The sequence below is a fragment of the Lepidochelys kempii genome, chromosome 2, assembly GCF_965140285.1.
Source record: "Lepidochelys kempii isolate rLepKem1 chromosome 2, rLepKem1.hap1, whole genome shotgun sequence".
In the NCBI taxonomy this organism is placed as follows: domain Eukaryota; kingdom Metazoa; phylum Chordata; order Testudines; family Cheloniidae; genus Lepidochelys; species Lepidochelys kempii.
In genome coordinates this window covers 182266484-182286166 of record NC_136381.1, presented here as the reverse complement: position 1 = coordinate 182286166, position 19683 = coordinate 182266484, and the positions used below count along the sequence as shown (strand labels likewise).

The following is a 19683-nucleotide window of genomic DNA, read 5'->3' as shown; positions in this document are numbered from 1 at the left end:
GTAAGGGTACTGTATGGACTGTCTATAAATCCCATGGTGTTACATAAAATGTAATCATATACATTTCATATATACTGTTCTTGATTCCTGAAGTTATTTTTGTGATAATTGTTCTATAGATTTAAGGAAGCTGAGTTTGTACATGTGTCAAAAATTCATAAAATATTCCAAGAAGTGCTTTGTGTGTTGCATTTTCTCTTGGTGAAGTAGGCATAACACTTTGCAGTGTATTTTTACCTTTCTCTTTGCTAAGTGCTTGGAACAAACAGGATTTCCTGTTATTACAAACCTTTGATGGGTGCATTAAGGAAGCAGCATATATGAAATCCCATATTTCATGAGGTTACATCAGTAATATGTGTGGAATACAAATGTTTTAAGTGGAGTGTGTATAAATGTCCTTCATCATGTCATAAGCACAGCATTCCTTTTGTTATATACAAGGCAGACCATGCACAAAGAAGAGAAATAGCTAAAATCCTATAATCAATAAGAATGTTCTGGTTTTACATACAAAGAATTGGGTACCCTAGCTTCAAATCCTGAGGAAAGGTAATCCACAAAGCTGTGGAAAGGGCAAGTAGAATGCTGATAAATGCAAAGTAAGGAACACTGGAAAAAATAATCCCAACTATGCATACAAAATATTGGGGTCTAAATTAGCTGTAACCACTTAAGAAAGATCTTGGAGTCATCATGGATAATTTTCTGAAAACATCTGCTCAATGTGTAGTAGCAGTCAAAAAAGCTAACAATGTTAGGAACCATAAGGGAAGGGATAGATAGTAAGGAAGAAAATATCATAATGCCATTATATGAATCCATGGTACGCCCACACCTTGAATACTGTATTCAGTTCTTGTTGCCCCAGCTCAAAAAAAGATATATTAGAATTGAAAAAAGTACAGAGAAAAGTAACAACGATGATTAGGGTTATGGAACAGCTTCCATATGAGGAGAGATTAAAAAGACTGGGACTGTTCATCTTAGAAAAGAGATGACTAAGGGGGGATATGATAGAGGTCTATAAAATCACAAATGGTGTGGAGAAAAAGTGTTATTTACCCCTTCACATAACACAAGAACCCAGGGTCATCTAATGAAATTAGTAGGCAGCAGGTTTAAAACAACATAAATGTACAGTGAACCCGTGGAACTTATTGCAAGGCGGTGTTGTAAAGGCCAAAAATAAACTAGGTTAAAAAAAAAACCCAGTTCTGTATGTTCATGGAGGGTAGGTCCATCAATGGATATTAGCCAAGATGGTCAGTGATGCAGCCCCATACAGCAGATTTCCCTAAACCTCTGACTGCCAAAAGTTGGGACTGGACAACAGGGAATGGATCATTTGATAATTGTCCTCTGTAAGGATTTATGGGACTAGAACTTGGGTCTGCAGAGCCTGGGTTAGTTGATGGTCCCACATCGCCACCAAGAGGCTATACATAGGGGGCTGCAGGAAGGGTGGCCAGCATGTCCCTTGGCCTGTGCCGCTTCTCACAGCCCCCATTGGCCTGGAGCAGCGAACTGAGGCCAGTGGGAGCTGCGATTGGCCAAATCTGTGGATGTGGCAGGTAAACAAACCGGTCCGGCCCTCCAGGAGCTTTCCCTGAACAAGCGACGGACTGGCTTTGAGAACCACTGGTGTAGACCAGGCCTCACTCCAAAACCCTTTTTTCTCTTAGAGGGGGTCTTGTGACTAATTTAGCCTTAGTTATGTAAATTGAAGGGTGAGTTCACAGACATCAAGAGGTCTGTGATTCATCCAGTCATTAAAAAGAAAAGGAGTACTTGTAGCATCTTAGAGAAGTGAGCTGTATACAGCTCACGAAAGCTTATGCTCAAATAAATTTGTTAGTCTCTACGGTGCCACAAGTACTCCTTTTCTTTTTGCGAATACAGACTACCATGGCTGCTACTCTGAATCCAGTTATTAGTATCTCTCTGTTTAACAATACAAAGCAACAATGATTTTTAGGGGGGGCCTGTAACTTGGGAACCCCTTGGTCAAATGACACCAAATTTGGATTACTAATGCTACTCTATGCCTCCGTTAGGCATACCACATATCAAAGCAATCCAACTCGCTATTCAGATTTTTAGAGTGCTTACAAAAGTTGATCTTTAAAGAATATAAAATGGCAGCAATGGAAACCAATTAGTGGTTTTTCTGTACTGGTGGATGCACAGTGTAAAAAATATACATTTTCTTAAATACCATTCTCAATTTGGGTCCCCAGAGATTTAGTGGGTGCCATGCACTACCTTGGGTAAAACTCAACAGATTGAGACTATTTTAACTTGCATCACATCAATAGTTTGCTCTTTAGCTGTGAGAAAAAGAAGCCCTACCTAAAACTTCTTTGTAAATGGCTATTCTTCAATGGTCCCTATATGTATTCCAAACGTGGGTGGAGCCTGAAGGCTTTTGTAGCAGTGTCTGTGGAACCACTGGCTGAAATTACACTAACTCTGCCATGCACCCTCTTGAGGCATACTACATTTCAATGATATCAGACTAAGCATGCAATTTTAGAGGACCTAGAAAAGTCGACCTTTAAACAGATGTCGTGATGCAACATTAACTATTGTGATGCTACCACGCCATTATGATACACTGTAATTTGGGTAGTTTGCCTTAATGTTGAATTTACAGGAATAATGTCTGCTGTGATATTAGCAAAAGGCTCTTGTAAGTGCAGATCACAAATCTTATACTGCAGTGAGGTAGACGAGTGACCAAAAAATCCTTGGAAAAACAACCTTTTGCACAAATGAAACAGAGTGCTACTCATATACATATATTGTGACAGTGGCTATCACATTATAAGTATCAAGTTAGTCTTTTGAAACTTTATGCAAATCCATTGAACTGTACTTCATGTGTTCCTAGTGCCAATGAAAACAAAGTGTTCTCCAAATAATTCAGGGGAAAACTCACTCCTGGGAGAGGCTGGTATCTAGTTTTCAAAGCCACTACTTTGCTGAGCAGCTAAAAACTGAAGCTAGAGGAGTCTCTCTTGGCTTTAACTCTAACTTTCTCATTATCTGGAGGGGGGTAGGAGTAAACTGAGCAAGCTTTTAGTGGTTTGTAGTCATTTCTCTGTCCACAGACAGCTTCTAATATAACGTGTTCTATTACAATTTTATAGAAACAGTTCTCTTCAGAAAAGAAATAAATAACTCTGCAGTAGCTCATAGTAAAACACCAGATATTTCCGGAGTATATGGAAGCAACAGTGATATTAATCACAAATAATTTAGCTCCTCCCTCTATTTTCACTGATGTTTCTTAAAACATTTATTAAAATGTCAAAATAATTTTCCTTGCCAGCATCAGTCTATTACTTGAATGTCTTCTCTACGCCCCATCCACATCAATCTAAAGTTCTTGGTTCTTGCCTTCAGGGCCCTGAATAGCTCTTCTTGTGCCCACATTTTGGATCTCATTTCCAGATGCTGCCCCACCTTGATCCCTGTCTCCCTGTTCAAGCTTCCAGTCTATAACTGCTCCTCCTTCCACAGACAAGGTGGGTGAGGTAATATCTTTTATTGGATCAACTTCTGTTGGTGAGAGAGACAAGCTTACAAAGAGCTCTTCTTCAGGTCTGGGACACATATTCAGGATGTTACAGCTAAATACAAGGTGGACCAGATTGTTTAGCATAAGTAAATGCATATTTCAAGGGACCATACAAGGTGAAGTGACCCATTAACATCCCTCCAGTCATCGGGGGGAAAGCAGCATGGTGGGGTGTTGTTAGTGGGTTGCAGATTTTTGTAACAAGCCGTAAATCCCATCTCTCTCTATTCAGTCCATGGTTTTTTGTGTCTAGCAAAATTATGAATTTAAGCTCCCAGGCTGGTCTTTTAAAAGAGTTGTGCAGATTCCCTTTGTTCCTAAACACCACTTTGAAAAAATAGTCAGAGAGAGGCTGTGAGGAGCTGCCAATCAGGGCCCAGCAGGTGCAGATAAAAAAGGCCGCAAGGCCAGAGGTAGTCAGTTGCTGCTGGGAGCTCAGGGATTGAGGAGCGTGTCCTTGGAAGGCTGAGAGAACTGCAAGTACCGTTGACAGAGGAGCTGCTTTCAGGGTCTGGGGGAGTGAGAGGGAACTCCTGGCTGGCTGCTGGGACTGAGCACCTGTGTGCCCTGAAGTGAGGCTGAAGAAGGTGCTGGGGGCCATGGGGAAGTGGCCCAGGGAAACATTGGAAAGAGTTGCAGCTTGAGGCTGCTATCCATAGGGTCTCTGGGCTGGAACCCAGAGTAGTGGTCAGGACCAGGTCCCCCTCACTCGCCACTGGGGAAGTGGCATGATTATTGGCTGAGACACTAACCCTGGAAGGGGGAACATGGATGCTGACACAGCCGGAGGACTGAGCTGCGAAGAGGGCACCGTGGTTCCTGAGGTGGCAGGCAAATGCAGAGATGGAGTGACAGTGTGCAAGCCATGGACGGGTGGCGTCGGCCTTGAGGTAATCTCCAGAGTGACCAAAAGGAGGCGCCAGTCTGGAGGTGAGTGACATGCCCCATGACAGTGAGCAAGACGCTGTTATCAGGATTAATATCTGAAACACTGGAACAGCTGAATAGGTGTTTGAGGAATACTGGATCCTAGACAGAATGAGACTATAGAAAGGATTTTTTAACCCAAAACCAAGAAGCAGAAGTGGGAATAAATGCTTACATTATAGAGCTCAGAACTTTGGCATCTACAGGTAACTTTGGAGACATTAAAGATTCCCTAATTAGGCACAGGATTGTTTGAGGGACATGTGATTCCAGCTTACAGGAGAGACTGTTGAGGAAAAACAGATCTAAGCTGGAGAAATGACTACAAATAGCAAGGGTAGCGGAACTGTCCTGGGAAAAGATCAAAACAGTAACAGCCACTAGTGCAGAACAAGTACACAGGCTCAAGCTAAAGGAGGCCGGTTAGAGACAGTCTGGCTGAGAATGCAGACATGGTCCAGTGCATATACTACTCCTGGGGCAATTCTGTGCCAAAAATTCTGCGCACAATATTTTAAAATTAGGCAAATTTTATTTGTCAGAATAACACAATATAACCATGCTCCCGCTTTCAGCCCTGGATGCCCGTGCCAGGTGGTGTGGAGAGTGCTAGGGGGAAATAAATTCTGCTGGGGAAAAAAATAAAATTTCATATGGAACATTAATTCTGTGCAAAGTCTGCATTGTTCAGTAGCGCAGAATTCCAGCAGGAGTAATATACTGTGAAAAGTAACAAGAAAGGCAGAAAGAAAAATTCCCACCTTATGGGCAACAGTGCAAGAGGCTTAGGAAACAAAACCACTTTCTATCCCAATGTTGCTACCCAGGAAGAAAAAAGCAGCATTCCATCAGTGACTGAGGATTTAGAGACTTCCAGTGAAGGAGAATATCTGCACTGTGACTTTAGTGGATCCAAAACTCTCAATATATGCACTGCAGAAGAAGGCTGCCAACCATTCAACTGCCATATTTGTAACTATGCTATTAGATCAACAACCAATTCAATTCCAGCTGGATTGCAGAGCCAGCTGCGATGTACTCCCAGCAAAACTGCTAAGCAGCAATATTAGATTGGAGAAATGTGATTAAGTGCTGGTGATGTACACTAAAACCATTCTGAGGCCAGTGGGCAAATGCACATTGTTAAAATGACCCACAAAGAAGTCTCCATGGAAGACTGTATCACAAACATGTTCAAGAATTCTAGGAACAGTGAAACCTTAGAAGCATTGTCTCTGTTTGCATACAAGTAAAGGGAACTACTGTGTAACCCAAAGGCTTCGTATTTAAGAATGCTCTCTTCAACTCGGAGCTTCAAGATTAAGCAACTATGCTTGGCCTTATCCATCTCTCACTTATGCAGGTGTAATATTACTAAAGTAAATAAAATTACATCATTTTTAAACAAGAGGAAAGAATCAGGTCCTTTGGATACTGACAACTATAAGATGGTAAGCATGGAGTGCCAGACTGGTGTGCCACAGGTTAGCTCCACTTCTTTGCTAAGAGAATAGTTTGAAGTTCTGAGGATGCATTTTGCAAGGAAGTACCAAACAGCACTTGCACCTGAAAAGTGCTTTTTTCTCTCGGCCATCACCGAAGCACAGCTCTTGAGAACTGGAAGAGCTGACAAGTGGCTGGATTGATTTGGCTCTTGGTACTAGCCACTTCATACACACTGCTGTTGGTTGTTGGAAAACATGACTGTAATTTAGAGGCTTGTCCTGATCTAAATTACTAGCTAATGGATAATTTAGATAATTCCTCAGCAGCTGGATGCAGCTATATAAAGATTAATTCCAAAAAAAGAAGGCTTGTCAGTTCATAGTTAATTTAAGTCAAGATGTCCTGACTTTGAGATATCAAAGACCCACACCAGCAACTTGCTAGGAACCTCAGGAACACAGCTAATTTGCATAAAATGGAGCCACTGGTTTAACTTTCCTATTAATACAGCCAGGTGACACATTTATCAATATGACTGGCTACTTGCATCAGAATAAAGCATTGGGATGATGAGGCCAGATCCTCAGATGGTGTAATCAGCAGAGCTCCATAGATGTCAGTGAGCTATGCCAATTTATACCAGTTAAAGATCTGACCTGTTGTCTCCACGGGATGCACCTGAACATTAGAGAGAAGGGCAGCTGTGATCCCCATTTTAGAACTCCATGGATTGCCTTTGGGCTACACTTTGGCTGCCTCTGCTTTAGATTTAAACTTAATGACTGGGGGAGGAGGAGTAATAACAGTTTGCTTCCTTTGTTCAAAGTGGTTTATTGCAACTAATAAATATGCTGTGTGGGTAGTACTACAGCTTTACTATCTGGCAGCATGAATACCAGTTCTCACAGATTTTTAAAAATACATCACAAGCATTTGATACTTCTAAACAAATGGCTTAAATAGTATTTTAAAATTCTGAAGCTATAACTTGTTTACTTGTGACTTGAGGCAGCTTTACTATTAAAAGCACTCTAATGTAAGTAGAGTGGTTTTGTTTTGTTTTTCCAAAACTTTGTCATGCAGGTTTTGGCTTTGCAAAACCAAACTTGTGAGTTATCCAGATATTGATCCTATTTTATCCATATCCCCCCAATAGTAGGAAAGCTCAAGTAGGCTATGTGTTAAACAAAATGTTACTTTTGTTGGCGCATCTCTAACTGTATGTGCATGTCTGAGTATACATAATTCAATATTACCTTCCTTTGGTCTATATAAACTATATAGACCATGGTTATTTTCTGTGTTCCACAAATGGTTAGTAAATCTTCCTGAATTATATCTTTTTTAACTCTCAGAAGATGGTAAGACCAGTGATAAATTATTTGTAGATGTGGCATGATTCTGATCTATGTTCACCTTATCACTGCAGGGCCAAATCCTTACACAGGCAAAGTTCTCATTGATTTTAATGAGAATTTTATTGGAGCAAAAATATCAGGATTCAGCCCATGATGATCTGTTACGCATTTGTTCTTAGCTTTCATTCTGGAAGAAGTTTGAAAGGTTTCATGTGTCACCAGATAAGCTTTCTTTACCTCAAGGGAAAACCTATTAAAGTAGCATTATTCTAACCTCAGGACATACATACATCTAGAGATGCAGAACAATGTCAGATGCAGGCTATATTCACAACAGGTGTCGATGTACAAACTAAGACAGATCTTCAAGCTGTCTTGGGCTTTGTATAAGGATTTTACTCCGGTAGAGACCAAAACTAGCTTTTGATAGGCAGGGCCGGCTCCTGCTTTTTTGCAGCCCCAAGCCGTGGGGAAAAAAAAGAAAAGAAAAAAAAACAAACCTGATTGACCTGCCGCTGAAGTGCCACCGAAGTGGAAAGGAGGGAATGAAGGACTCGCCACCGAATTGCTGCCAAAGACCCGGACGTGCCGCCCCCAATAATTGACGGAGTGCCGCTCCTCTCTATTGGCCGCCCCAGGCACCTGCTTCCTTCGCTGGTGCCTGGAGCTGGCCCTGTTGATGGGTAAAGGCTCAATCAGGGCTCACCCCCAAGTGAACAGGCTCACCCCCAAGTAAGTGGCTAAAAGAAGCCCAGTGAATCTGAACAGATTAACCAATCAGATTGCTGTTCATTCTAAACTGCTCCCAGGTCTTTGCAGGAGACTAAAACCTATAATAAATATATGTTAAAGCAATGCCAATTTGACAACATCAATGGTGTAAATGTGGTGAGTGGAATCATGCTGATAGGGACATAAGCAAGTAAGAGAAATCTTCAGGTGGGATTCAGGTAATGACAGTATTCCTACTTTGGAAAAAAAAATCCAGACTTACAGGCAAGAGCATTTGTAACTCCTGTTTCATTAGGCTTGCTCCATTAGCTGATATGTTTGAGGGTTGAGCCCTGCGCAGATACAAAATTTGTACCTGCAAAAATGGTCCATGGATTTCTGCAGATTTGCAGGACTGTACATTTCAGAAACAGGAACAAGCTGGTTATGCAGAGAAGGCAGCTCACTTCAGCTACCCACAGATGGTTAAATAGTGCTCACGACCTGAGCAGTTATTCCTTTTCTCTCCGCATGCCAGATAACAGTTCCATTAAATGGGACAGGGGGTTATTTTAAGCATTAGCAGGTAGTTTTGTCCTGAGAGACCCCTTATAATCATATCTTCTTTCTCCTCTCAGGAGCTACAGAAAGTTTACACAGACGTTTGTTTGTGTTGGGTGACTGTCTAGGGGTTCATTGTTTTTTAGCTTTGTGAGTTAAAGTCCTTCAGTCAATTCATGAATTGACAATTAATGTATGTTTTTAAAATGATAATACAGTCACTTAAAGTGTTTCTGCAGGTTTGAACCTATTTACCTCTTGTTTAGATATTTCTTATACATACAGTATGATAGGCCATACCGATAGAATCAGTAAACAGTCATAAACAGTCTTAAACACTTAAAGTGAGACCACTGTACATGCACAAATGGCCTGATTTTCCCCTCACACCAGTTTTATACTATTGTAGCTCCATTGACTTCACTGCGTTTCCTCTTGATTTTCATCAGTGTAAGTGAGACCAGAATCAGACCCCAATTAGATTCTGACCAGCATTTTTCATAAATCTAATATAAATATATTGTTTATCCCACAGCATACTTTCCTACATGATTAAAAGCTTACTCTTGGATTTTGTCAAAGACAGGTTCACTTCAGCAGAAGCTACTGTGTGAGGAGTTCGTTAGCTAGTTCCACCTTGAAGTTAGCATCATTCACAGAGTTATAGAATCATAGAAATGTAGGAATGGAAGGGACCCTGAGAGGTCATCTAATCCACCTCCCACTCCCCATGCTGAGGGAGGACCAAGTAAACCATAACCATCCCTAACAAGTGTTTGTCTAATCTGTTCTTAACCCCCCTCCCAGTGACAGGGTCTCTTCCTCCGGGGGGGGGGTCTGCTAATAAGGGGCTCCACCGGGCTTTGCTCTCTGGTCGAGGACCCTGGAGCGGACATCTCGCCTATAGCTTCCCTCTCCTTTCTTAGGCTCTGTTGTCTAGGGGTTTTCTGCGTGGGGGTCTCTACCCCCTTCCTCGGGGAATCTCCCCTTTTTCTTATTTTGGGCTTTCTCCCTCTGCCCACCTTCCCTCCTGCCTCGGAAGGGGTCCCAATCCAAATTCACTACCACCGGATAAGACAGGCCCTTTACTACCCCGACCTGTGGCCACTTAAACCTGCCCCAAACCTCGAGGGGCACCTGGGCCATAGGGTATTGCCTCCTATCCCAGTGGAGGCATTCTACATCCATCTTCACACTGGGAATCCACCAGTGTGGCCTCACCAGCTTCCTTTGTACCAGAGAACAGGCTGAGGCCAAGTTTCCTCCCCACCATCACTGGAATGGTGGACAGCTTCCACCCCTTCCCTCCAGCATTTGCCCAGCCACAAAACTCTGCCCACGCGCTATCCATGTGTGAGCAGTCCCTCTTCTTGTATCCCAGTTGCCTGCACTGCCAGTAGACAGCTGGTCTGGATCCTGTGGGAGCCCCTCAGGTGTCTCCAGTTTGTTCTCCGGGCCCTTCCCGGGCGGGGATTCTCTGGGCCTTCTCCCAAGCTCCACTTCCTTGCTCAGTCATCCCACCTTCCTGGGGAAGTCCGCCTCCATAAGCTTTACAGTCACCTCAACTGTATTTGGTTGGTGCCTCCTCACCCACACCTTTATATTCTTGGGGAGACCTTGTAAGAACTTCTCTAGGATGAGCACATCCATGATCTCCCCCACTGTGCATTAACTTTTGCGCAAATGCCCAGGGCCTCAGCCTCCCCCGCACCCCATCCACCTCACCGAGCGGAACTTCTGGTGGTAATTCTCTACAGACAGCCCCACCCAGGGCTGGATTAAGACCTTTAGAGGCCCTAAGCACTGAAAAGATTATGGTGCCCCCTATATGTAATTCAAAATAAAAACAATACTATACTGTAAAATAAAATTTTATTTTTTGAAATGACACAAAGTGTACATGTATGCTGAAATTAAAATAGCTTCTTTCTAGATTTTCTGATTGCAAAATTCTGGATCAGTTCATTGAAGCTGACTCGATGAAACGTGTCCGATTCCATACACAATGGGGAAAGTGAATCAAGTCTGTCCTGACACGTTGTTCTCTGAGGGTTTTTTATTCTTTTCGGCTGAGAAAAAGAGCGTTCTGTGGAGCAGTTAGTAATCATCAATGTTAGAAAAATATGTACTGTGATATCTACATTTGGAAATACACATTGTATTCCTTCTTTCAATATTGTGTCATGAAGATCAATGACAGAATTTCATTTTTTATGTTTCATTAACTTTGCGCTCATATAATAGTGAAACTGCTGTACTTTTCCACAGAGATTCATGTTAAAGTCAACAGGGTAGGAGTCAACTAGCTTTTGGGAACCTTGTTAATATTGTTTGTCAGATAAGTCCATATCATTTAGAAAAAAAAAATCTACTTGATACTACTTTGTACACTTCACCTATCCTCTTCATATGAGCTTTAAGTGAATCAATTATAGTGTAGTAAGTAGATATGCGAAATTACACAACATACACTATTTTTATGTATATATATATATGAATGAAAGAAAACAAATCAAGTATGTATAACTCAGAAGAATATATCAATAATAAAACAAATTGTACTACATGACAGGATCTGATTTCCTCGCATTATTTCAGTCTACGTTAGTAGGATGCCCCCCTGGTTTAGGTGGGGATAAGTAATAAAAAGAGAACAGAAAAACGGGGGAAGAGTGTGTAGTGGAGTGTAAGGAAGTCTAAGAAAGTTCTGATTTTTCCCATGACGACTACTTCGATGCTTTTTTTGAAATATCAAATGTTTTAAAAAATAACTCATTTTTTTTTGTGCCCCCTGCTTTGCTGGTGCCCTAAGCATGTGCTTTGTCTGCCTGTTGGGTAATCCAGACCTAGCCCCACCCAAACCAGGACAGCTGCCTTTACTGCTTCATTCCTGACTTATTCTTCACTTACAGCCAGTAGGCCATTGGGCTTTGCTGGCTAGGTAGGGAGCCAGTCGCAGGGCCCAGGTTGCCCTGTCCCATCCAGCCCCCACGGCTACCTGCTTAAACGTGCCTAGGAAGGTGTTATGGTTATCTGTTGGGCCCATTTTACACAGTCCTAAGCCCAGCGCCTGGACGCCATCCCCTCCCGTGGGACTCACCACTTTCTGCAGGAGCTGCTGTTCGATGCCATCCTGCTCCCCAATGAAGCCCTGCAGGCTGTTCTGCCTGCCAGGTGAGCAGGGCCTGTCTCTACAGCTGGTGGGCTTGCTGAAAACTTTGCATTGCCTTCTGCACTCCTCCTGCTGCTTGACCAGCCACTGCATGGTCTCCTCCATCTCCAGGCTGCCAAACACTTGCTCTGTCACAGGATCCCAGACAAGCCCCCACACATGTAGCAGATCGCAGCAGGTCCCCTTGGCTCCTTTCTCTGCTAAGTCCACAAAATCACTCTGAGACTCTGGGGTTAGTATCCACTGCTGCAGTTTATTCACAGGCTTGTTCCCACCACCATTTCACTATGTACAGTTGGCCCTTCACCATCAGGCGGGAGCAAGAGAGAGAAGGACTCCCTGCCTTTTCCCTTTCTTTCTGCCTTCCCCAAGGCTTTTATATAGTCCCAGGCTAATTAGCTGGCAGTTCTCTCCGCCTCCCCAATTAGGGCCACGTTATCTCCAGGTATCTCTAATCTAGCCCCCTAAATGGGAGCTGGCGTGACAGAGAGCTGAGTCAGCAACCCTTTGCCCAGCACCCTGTCACAGAATGTTATATGGGTCAGTGTCAAATTGAGATAAATCATGTCTACTGCTTCCCATTAAGCCAATAATCCTTTCAAAGAAGGAAATTAGGCTGATTTGGACTGATTTGTTCTTGACAAATCCACGTTGGCTATTTTTTATAACCCCATTATCCTTCAGGTGCTTAAAAATTAATTCTTTAATAATTTGTTTGAACATGTCTCAAGGTATCAAAGTTAGACTGGTCTATAATACCCCAGATACTCTTTGTTCCCCTTTTTAAGTTTGCCTTTCTTCAGTCCTATGGGACCTAACCCATCCTCCATGAGTTCTCAAAGATAATTGCTAATGGTACACTGTGAGGAGTGTAGTATAAAAACCTAAGCAGAACAGAACAGACTAGAAAGGGGTTTCTCCATGAAGGATTGCACCTGAGTTTTGGCTTGATCAGTCAAAGAAGTGGGGCTGCAAAACAGTTTGGGGGATGTGTATATGCAGAAAACAAAATCCATAGGTGAGGCTGTGGGAAGGGGCCCTTTCATATTGCAGGGCTCTGGTCAACCAAGCTACTAGATCATTCCTTAACCCGCATCAGTGTTCTTCTCCCTCCACCCACCCCCATCTGATCAAGGGCTCCATGCTCTAATTACTCATTCACATTATCTTCTCAGGATGGGTTCTGTCTTCTATGAGCTTTCCCCTTGATGGATTGACAGCACCATTTCTGTGAGCCAGGGAGAGAGATTTATTCTCTCATTCTGCACCTGTGCTTCTTCCTAAAGAGCTATTCCCTGAGCATCAGAAGAATCCTCAGTGAAGGAATTCATTTAGTTTTGTCAAAGTTTCCTCTCTGATCCATAATTTAGATCAGCAGTTTCAGCTTGCAATAAACTCTGTAATCCTGGATGCTGCAATGAAAGAATGATGACCAGGCCATAGCCATGTGCATTCAGGATACTTCACTGGCCCCCTTGGGGCAGATGGGAAAAATGTTCTTTTCAGAGAGTTCTGAGTCTGAAATCTTGTTACAGTATGTGATACAGACAGTACATTAATTTTTTTCGTAATAGTATCAGAATGGATTAGTCTGCTCTTGCTACATAAAAGCTCACTCATAGTTCACTGTACTATTGTACTGTTTGGGGGTGGAGTCTTGTACCATAATTTCAAACAGTGAACTCTTAAAAGAATGGCTTTTTCCATCTGTTTCAAGGGAGGTCAGAGAAGAATCCTGAAGGAATATGGCTGTGGACTACTCATAAGTCTTTCATTGCAGCATCCAGAAATACAGAGTATATTGTGGATTGAATCTTTTGCTCTAAATTATGGATTGGGCAGGACATTTAGATTAAACTAACTGAATTCCCTTCATGAGACAAAGATGGCCAGATTTTAAAAGTGAAAAACCTGGATACCAGTCCTGGGTGTGGAGGACATTTTGGTTGAGGTCTTGAGATGTGCACAGAAAGGTTTTGGCAACAGAGCGGAGAGCGGAAAAGTCTTTCTTTCTCTCCATCTTTAGCCAAAATATCCCCTCCCTGCTAGAGTGACCAGATGTCCCAATTTCACAGGGGCAGGGGCTTTGTCTTATACAGGTGCCTATTACCCCTCACCCCTTGTTCCAATTTGTCACACTTGCGATCTGGTCACCCTACTCCCCACCATCCCCTACAAATCTCCCTTTTAGAATAAAAAGCAGGATATTATTTAGACTGAAAACTCTTTGAGACACAAATGGTCTTTTCTTACTATATGTGTGTACAGCATCTAGGACAATAGGGCCCGGCTTCCAAACTAGGGCCTTGAATCACTACTGCATTACAAGTAATAAATAATGTTTCAGTAAAGAATATTTATCTGTCTGTCACCTTCACTTTTTTTCCTCCAGTCCCAACGCTTTTGCCTCTTTCTCTACCCTGTATCTGCAAGACCAACTTCTTTTTCCTTTGAAATCGCCCCTGAACCAAGTCCTGCCTTATTTCTGCTCTTTCCCCCTTGTCACTATATTGTTGGTTGATTTCCTTCAACTGATTTCTCTATCCTTACACTTTCTGTGCTGTTTCTCTTTTGCTTTTTTCTCATTTTCTCCTCTACTTTCTCCTGCTCCTTCAGTATACACTTCTTTCCTCTCTCTTTCTATCTGCCACACTCCTTCTATCTCATTGACTACCTGTTCTTTGTTCTCTGAACAGTGCAGACTTTTTGGGTGTGCACAGTTGTACTGAGAACGTGCTTTCATGAATGATTGTGGCTACTTGGCATTCCTGAAGTGGTGGAAATACTTGGAGAATACCCATCCTCCTCTTACGTTTGTTCTTTAACTCTGCTTCCTATCTCAGACAAGCTCAGAAGTCCTATGCAGCAGCATATGTGGTGAAAAATGTGTTCACTGGCTTTTTGGAACCTCAAGAAAGGTTCATGGGTTTTGCTTTTATTCTACCTGATTTTCCCACATCCGTATTGAGAAATCAGTTAGCCAGGCACTTCTCTTTGTGCAGCTATCACTTGCTCATTGTTTACCAGAGTGAAAAACAGTAATACATGTAGAGATTCTGCAAGGAATGTAGGAAGTGCTGTATGGCAGTTGCATAAAGTCTCTGTGCCAGGTATGAATAGACATATATGTGGGTAAATATTGCTTCTGCTAAGGCTTCTGTAAGACTTGTCACCAGTGTGTGTGTGTGTGTGTGTGTGCACGTGTTTTTTCTTTTTTCTAATTGAGCCTATTTTCCCATAGGGAGGCAGGACAAAGTGTGTACGAGAAGTCTGCCCCATTCTGTCATGTCCCCAGCATCTCAGTCACATTCCTTCTGGACACTGTTGCCCCAAGTGTTTAGGTGAGTTGTTCTTTTCACAGGCATAATGTATGTAATGCAATATATTTCTGCATAGTGGCTTTCATACAAATATGTCACAGCCAATAAAAAGTAAAAATTAGTGATGCTTAGTAGTAAAGGCTACAATCCGCTTTTTATACATGTAGTCTCAATAGACATGGTAGGGTCTTGAAGAAAGATACAAAGGACAAATTTTGGGAGAGAAGCTGGGAAATTTGTTGTGTGTGAGAGAAAAGAATGTTGCCTTTATCACACATGTTTTGCAAAGCAGGGTGAGATTGGGGGAGGCGGCTCATTGAAATGTCCATAAATCCTAGAAAGATGCTTCACCTTTTGTTATTTTATTCAAGCTGGTTTCCCCATATTTGGTTTTGAGGAAATAGCGATCGAAGGAAGACCCTCAGCTGAAGTGTCGTTATTAAAAGCTATTGTCAGAATGGATAGGGACCTATTAATTTGTGTAATTGTTTGCTCCCTAGAGGGGCATCATAGTCTGAACTGGGAAGTTTTTCAGTTGGATTAAGATAACTCAGTACATGCTTTTGCATGAGATGGTTTCTTTTGCCCCAGAACATCAATCAATGTAAACAATATGAAATTCTGAGGGAGGAACATCTGCCCTCCAGTTGTTGACACTGGTGGGGGCCCAATTTGGACCAGAAAGAATCAATCTGGCCATTTGTCTACATGCAAGGTATTAAAGTTAAATTAAAGAATACAGGGATTGGAATAGAAATGAGTTGCCCTTAATAAAGTATTGTATGAAGTATTTACCTCTAATCTCAGATACTCCCCACCTCAGCTCACCTCTACTTTTGGTTCCAGAAGTGGTATCGTGATCTTCAGGTACAGCCTGGGGACAGAGTGCTGTTTCCTTCTAGTGCCAAGAAAGCTTTTTAGAATTGCTTTGCCATCATTCTAAACGGCCAGCACCTTGAATAGAGGGGAAGTCCAGAAACCCTTTCCCTTGAGGCTGAGGACAGTTGATGTTACCTAGTGGTCTCTCAGCCGGGCTCTGTTACTGGATGTCTGAGAAGTCGCAGAGCACATGCACTCTGGGGCTTCCTACACATTTGGGAGATCTCAAATTTAAGAGGAACAGCAGCAGGTTCCCGAAAAGAGACTTCTGGGTCTAAAAGGCATCTGTGATGTGGAGACTCAAGGACTGAGCCAGACTCCTTTTGGGAAGGCAGACTGTTCCAAACCACTCTGAATCTGAAAAAGGTTAAGACTTTGGCTTGCTCTTATTTTGTTCATACCATCTCCACCCACACCTTGATTCAATAATCCTCAGTGCATCACTCTAATTCAGATGCAAAGAATAGCAACAAGCTATCATGAAGGGAATCTGGGTTTTAATTTTGTCTGCTCTGTCTGACAGAGTTGGGACCATCAGAGACTTGATACAACTCCTCTCACCCAGTTTGAGGGGATTTTATTGTCTCAGCCATATCCCATACTAAAATCTTGAGCCTGTTTCCAGGGCTGGCTTAGTGAAAGAACACAAAGGGCCATGGCCCATGAACCTCCAGGCCTGTAGATTGTTCCAGAATCTCATAATATTTAACATGTTTTGCCTGCTTGAAACATAGCTTTTTGTTTTATTTTATTTTATTTGAGAAGCTTTATAAATACCTGGCTTGGACATAAAACTGCAGCACCAGAGAGTACACCCCTGGTGTCACCTATCACCCCACTGGAACCCATGTGGGGTATCATCAAACAACAACAACCATACTCGATGGGGACCTCATTATGAAAGAAATATTTCTTTAACTCCCTCTTCTGGTCTTCAAACAACTCCCAACTTCTCATCATCAGAGTCAAGCTCGCCACAGACCAGGACACACCAACTCAAAGTGGCACCATGCTCTGCCTGAACAGATGCAAAACCTACAGACATATCTCCACTACTACAATGATCAACACCCTCTGTGACCCAGGGTGCCTCGGGCAGCCCTCACTGGAAATGCCAAGGTCAGGGCAGGCTGCAAAAGGGAGAGCAGATACTCCCAAGACTCGTGGGTAACACTGAAGTTAAGCCTTCCAACCAGTCACAAACTGTGCTTCTGATCCCTCACACTGGTTATTAAGAAGCAAAAAAGAAATCACACAGCCGCCTTTATTGCATTCCAGTTCCTTGGCTCCCAATCAGCACCTAGGTCCAGTACAGTGAGAAGTTATTTTAAAACTCTACTGTGACGGGGCAAGGCCAGATGGCTATAGAAAAGTAGTGGGAGATAGATGTATTAGCTCCAGGCTAAACAAATCCCTGGTACCAGGATAAGTTAAATGGCAGCTGCTCCAGGTCAGTTAAGAGACCTGGGGCCAATTAAGAACTTTTCAGAAGGCAGGGAGAAGGCTAGGTTGATTGGGACACCTGAAGCCAGTCAGGAATTGGCTGAAACTAGTTAAAAGCCTCCCAGTTAGTCAGGTGGGTGTGGATGTCAGGAGCTGTGGGAGGAAGTTGTGCTGTTGGAGAGACTGAGCAGTACACACCCATATCAGGCACAAGGAAGGAGGCCCTGAAGTAAGGGTGAAGTGGAGCTTGAGGAAGTGGGGGCTGCTGTGGGGAAGTAGCCCAGGGAATTGTATGTGTCAGGTTTCTAAAAGGTCAGCTACCACAGCTGATACTATTAGGGTCCCTGGGCTGGAGCCCGGAGTAGAGGGTGGGCCCAGGCTCCCCTCCCCCCCGGTTAATCACTGAGACTGGGAGACAAGAGAAACTGTGCAAGAGAGGATAGCTTCTCCTCACCTCCCTCGCTGGCTTATGATGAAAATGGCTCAGTAGACTGTGACCCTTGTCTCTAGAGAGAGAAGGGCTACGTGGAGGGTCACAGTGAGCCTCTGAGGCTAGTGAAATCCACCAGGAAATGCGGGACCCACGGAGGCAAGGACAGAGCTTTGTCACACTACTCACATATAGAAAATGTTCTTCTGACCCCTAAGGGTCAGCCACATTACCAGGTCAGTATAGGGTTGGATCTTACCCAAAATACCACGCTGCCAGCCAATCCTTTAGTGTCTAAAACTAAAGGTTTGTTATAAAGAAAAAAGAAAGAACAAGAAGAGAGATGTTGAATGGTAAAGCAGTCACATACATGCAAAGATTCAAAGTCCATGAGGTTCCTAGCAGTATTCGTCAGTTTGCTGGCTTGAAAGTCCCTCTGGATCACATCCACAGCTTGGATGGGTCATTCGGTACTTTGTTCAGAACTTCATTTGTAGAAAGGTTACTCCATAGAGGTAAGAAGCAGGAATGAAGACAAAATGGAGAAGATGCAGCTGCCTTTTATAGTCTTTTGCCATGTGGCCTGTGCTTTCTTTGGTTCCAACGCAAACTGCCCAGTACATGGCTTGGAAGCCTTTTCTGTCCATAGGCATGCCCATGCATGCCTTGCTGAGTCATGAGGTGTATCCCTTGCCTTTTCTCAATGGATCAGTTGTATAGCTGATGGTCCTTAAGGGGCCATCAAGCAGGCTAGGCAAAGCTGATGCCAAACTGTCTGGGGGTGTCACCGAGAAGCATAGCCCAAGTTTGAATATAGACATACATACATATCTATAACTCATAATACAAACGGTGATACTAACATAAACAAGATTATCATATCTGGCAAATTATAACATTTTTTCAGATGTCTTACATGGCATACCTGGCATATGTCATTGCAATTTTACAATATTTGTATTCATAATATCCTAAAGTGTCCCCCAGATTCCATACAGCGTCACATACACCCTCCCACAACACACCATTTCAGATCCATGGGTCCCACACATGCCCATCACAACATGTGGTGTACCTCATCCAGGGCACTAAATACCCCAATACTATGTGGGTGATACCAGGCAATCTCTATGCTCTCGAATGAACTCACACAGGAAAATGATAAAAGACAAGCACACCACATCACCTGTGGGTAAACACTTTTCACAAAGCAGTCTCTCTATATGTGACCTATCAGTCTTCATCCTCAAAGAAAACCTGCACAACACCTTCAAAAGATGAGCCTAGGAGCTTAAATTCATAACTTTGCCTAGTCACTAAAAATCATGGACTGAATAGAGACACTGGATTTATGGTTCATTACAACTATCTATTTCCCACTAACAACCCTCCCTGCAGGTGCCTTCCACCTTTTTTTTTTGCTTCCCTCTTCTGACTGAAGGGGTGTTAATGAGCCATTCTTTTTAGGTGACAAATCTGAAGAACTGTCCCAGATTGAGGTGTCAGTAGAGGAGATTTTGGAACAAATTGATAAATTAAACAATAATAAGTCACCAGGAGCAGATGGTATTCAGCCAAGTGTTCTGAAGGAACTCAAATAATGAAATTGCAGAACTACTAACTGTGGTATGTAACCTATCACTTAAATTAGCTTCTGTACCAGATGACTGGAAGATGCCAATTTTTAAAAAAGACTCCAGAGTTGATCTTGGCAATTACAAGCTGGTAAGCCTAACTTCAGTACCAGGCAAATTGGTTGAAACTATAGTAAAGAACAGAATTATTAGACACATAGATGAAAACAAATTATTGGGGAAGAGTCGACATAACTTTTGTAAAGGGAAATCATGCCT

General features: G+C 42.8%; 1 protein-coding gene across 3 annotated transcripts in view; it reads left to right on the top strand.

The window, feature by feature from the left end:
- Positions 1-19683, top strand: part of BMPER (BMP binding endothelial regulator) — a 263953-nt gene that overhangs the window by 82278 nt on the left and 161992 nt on the right. For all 3 annotated transcript variants that reach the window (XR_012157448.2, XR_012157447.2, XM_073332935.2), the window contains exon 7: positions 15000-15099. Coding sequence is in view for 1 of the 3 variants with exons in the window: in XM_073332935.2 (XP_073189036.1) it covers positions 15000-15099 (100 nt within the window). In the remaining 2 variants the exon portion in view is untranslated. The remainder of the gene's footprint in view (positions 1-14999; positions 15100-19683) is intronic.